Genomic DNA, 1,263 nt, shown 5'->3' with positions numbered 1-1,263 from the left:
CGTGGATCGAAACGCGCAAGCCTCGACGGCTGCGATGGTGAAGGCCGTCGATCACTCAGCCAACCAGTTACAGTCGCTAATGTTGACGGCGTGTCATACAGCGGTGTTTCTAAACAAAACTACTTTATATTTACATTTGCTTTATGACGCGAATTGTTCGTGTTACGACGCCTGCATCGATGTCTATCTTTCTAGTCTTTCTCCTTTGGACTAGCGGGTTTGAAGTCATCAAGTTGCTAGTTACTTAATGGCACTTTTGGTGGGCGCTTCCTAGTGTTTTCGTAACTGATAGATCCTCCAACGCCGCATCATTTGTACCACAGCATCCTTACATCTTGTCCGCTTGGAAACTCGATTGTAGTCCTCCAGTGTTCCTCTGTAGTTACTCCATCGCGGGAGATCTCGTACGTCCAGACCGCTGCTTCGGAAGAAAGCTGCTGTGTGGTAAGCCGCGTCCTTTAACCTCACGCTCCAAGTCTCGAACGTAGCGCTGTCGCTCAAGCAAATACGAAGCTCCTCTCCGTTCGGGTCGATCACACACAGCAAGCGTTCACCTTCCGCATCATCAACGTCCGCGACAGCCAGCTGCACCAGCAAATTTTGAGGTGCAGACTCTTCTCGCTGGAAAAGCCACAGAAACGCGTTATCCAACACTGCAAACGCTTTCGTCCAGCAGTCCGGGGATCGTGCAGGGTCGCGCTGCCAGTACACCCACCCAGTCAACTGCGGAGAAGCTGCTGAGGACTGCTTTATCTTCATTTCGAGCTCCGTCTCGACAGTCTTCACGTGGGGCGTGACGCTCGGGCTCATGCTGGTAATGAGGCTCGGCCACTTTTGCAGTAGCGAGCAATTGTTGCAATAATGGTGCAAAAGGCAACAAAAAGAACGTCACTCATTAGTTGAACCTAGACCATCACTCATGCAAGTTAAGAGAAAAAAATGGGTACATTTTTACGAACTAACTGCAAAACACGCAAAAATCGAAGACGTTTCTTGTTGTTGATATCTCTTTTTTTTCCTTCTTCTTCTTGTGGTGTTTCTTTCGCTATGGTACGACTTGACATTATCAACAACGTGCGCCTCCTCTTCCTCGTCGCCCTCGTTGCGCTTCTCGGTATATATGTGGCGAATGCTATCACTCCAGTAGCTGGAGATTCGCCGGCTAAATGACGTGGCAAAAAACTATAGTGTGCTCTCGGAGTCACTAAATGGTACGTGTGTTGTGTTCTGCACCTGATTGTCACAAAACAAAATAGTAATTAG

The 1,263-nt window shown here is 48.5% G+C and overlaps 1 protein-coding gene across 1 annotated transcript; it reads right to left on the bottom strand.

Moving 5' to 3' along the window:
- Positions 1-155: 155 nt before the first annotated feature.
- On the bottom strand, positions 156-845 carry PPTG_03827 (hypothetical protein). Its single transcript, XM_008897595.1, has one exon. It carries the CDS (start codon positions 808-810, stop codon positions 271-273), a length of 540 nt encoding a protein of 179 aa, XP_008895843.1. The 5' UTR covers positions 811-845; the 3' UTR covers positions 156-270.
- Between the last annotated feature and the right edge of the window lie 418 nt (positions 846-1,263).

The sequence above is a fragment of the Phytophthora parasitica genome (assembly GCF_000247585.1).
Source record: "Phytophthora parasitica INRA-310 unplaced genomic scaffold supercont2.6, whole genome shotgun sequence".
In the NCBI taxonomy this organism is placed as follows: domain Eukaryota; phylum Oomycota; class Peronosporomycetes; order Peronosporales; family Peronosporaceae; genus Phytophthora; species Phytophthora nicotianae.
This window is presented reverse-complemented; position numbering and strand designations above follow the sequence as displayed.

Excerpts from the sequence above, each read along its gene's own strand:
- PPTG_03827 (XM_008897595.1), bottom strand. The coding sequence starts at position 810 with ATGAGCCCGAGCGTCACGCCCCACGTGAAGACTGTCGAGACGGAGCTC.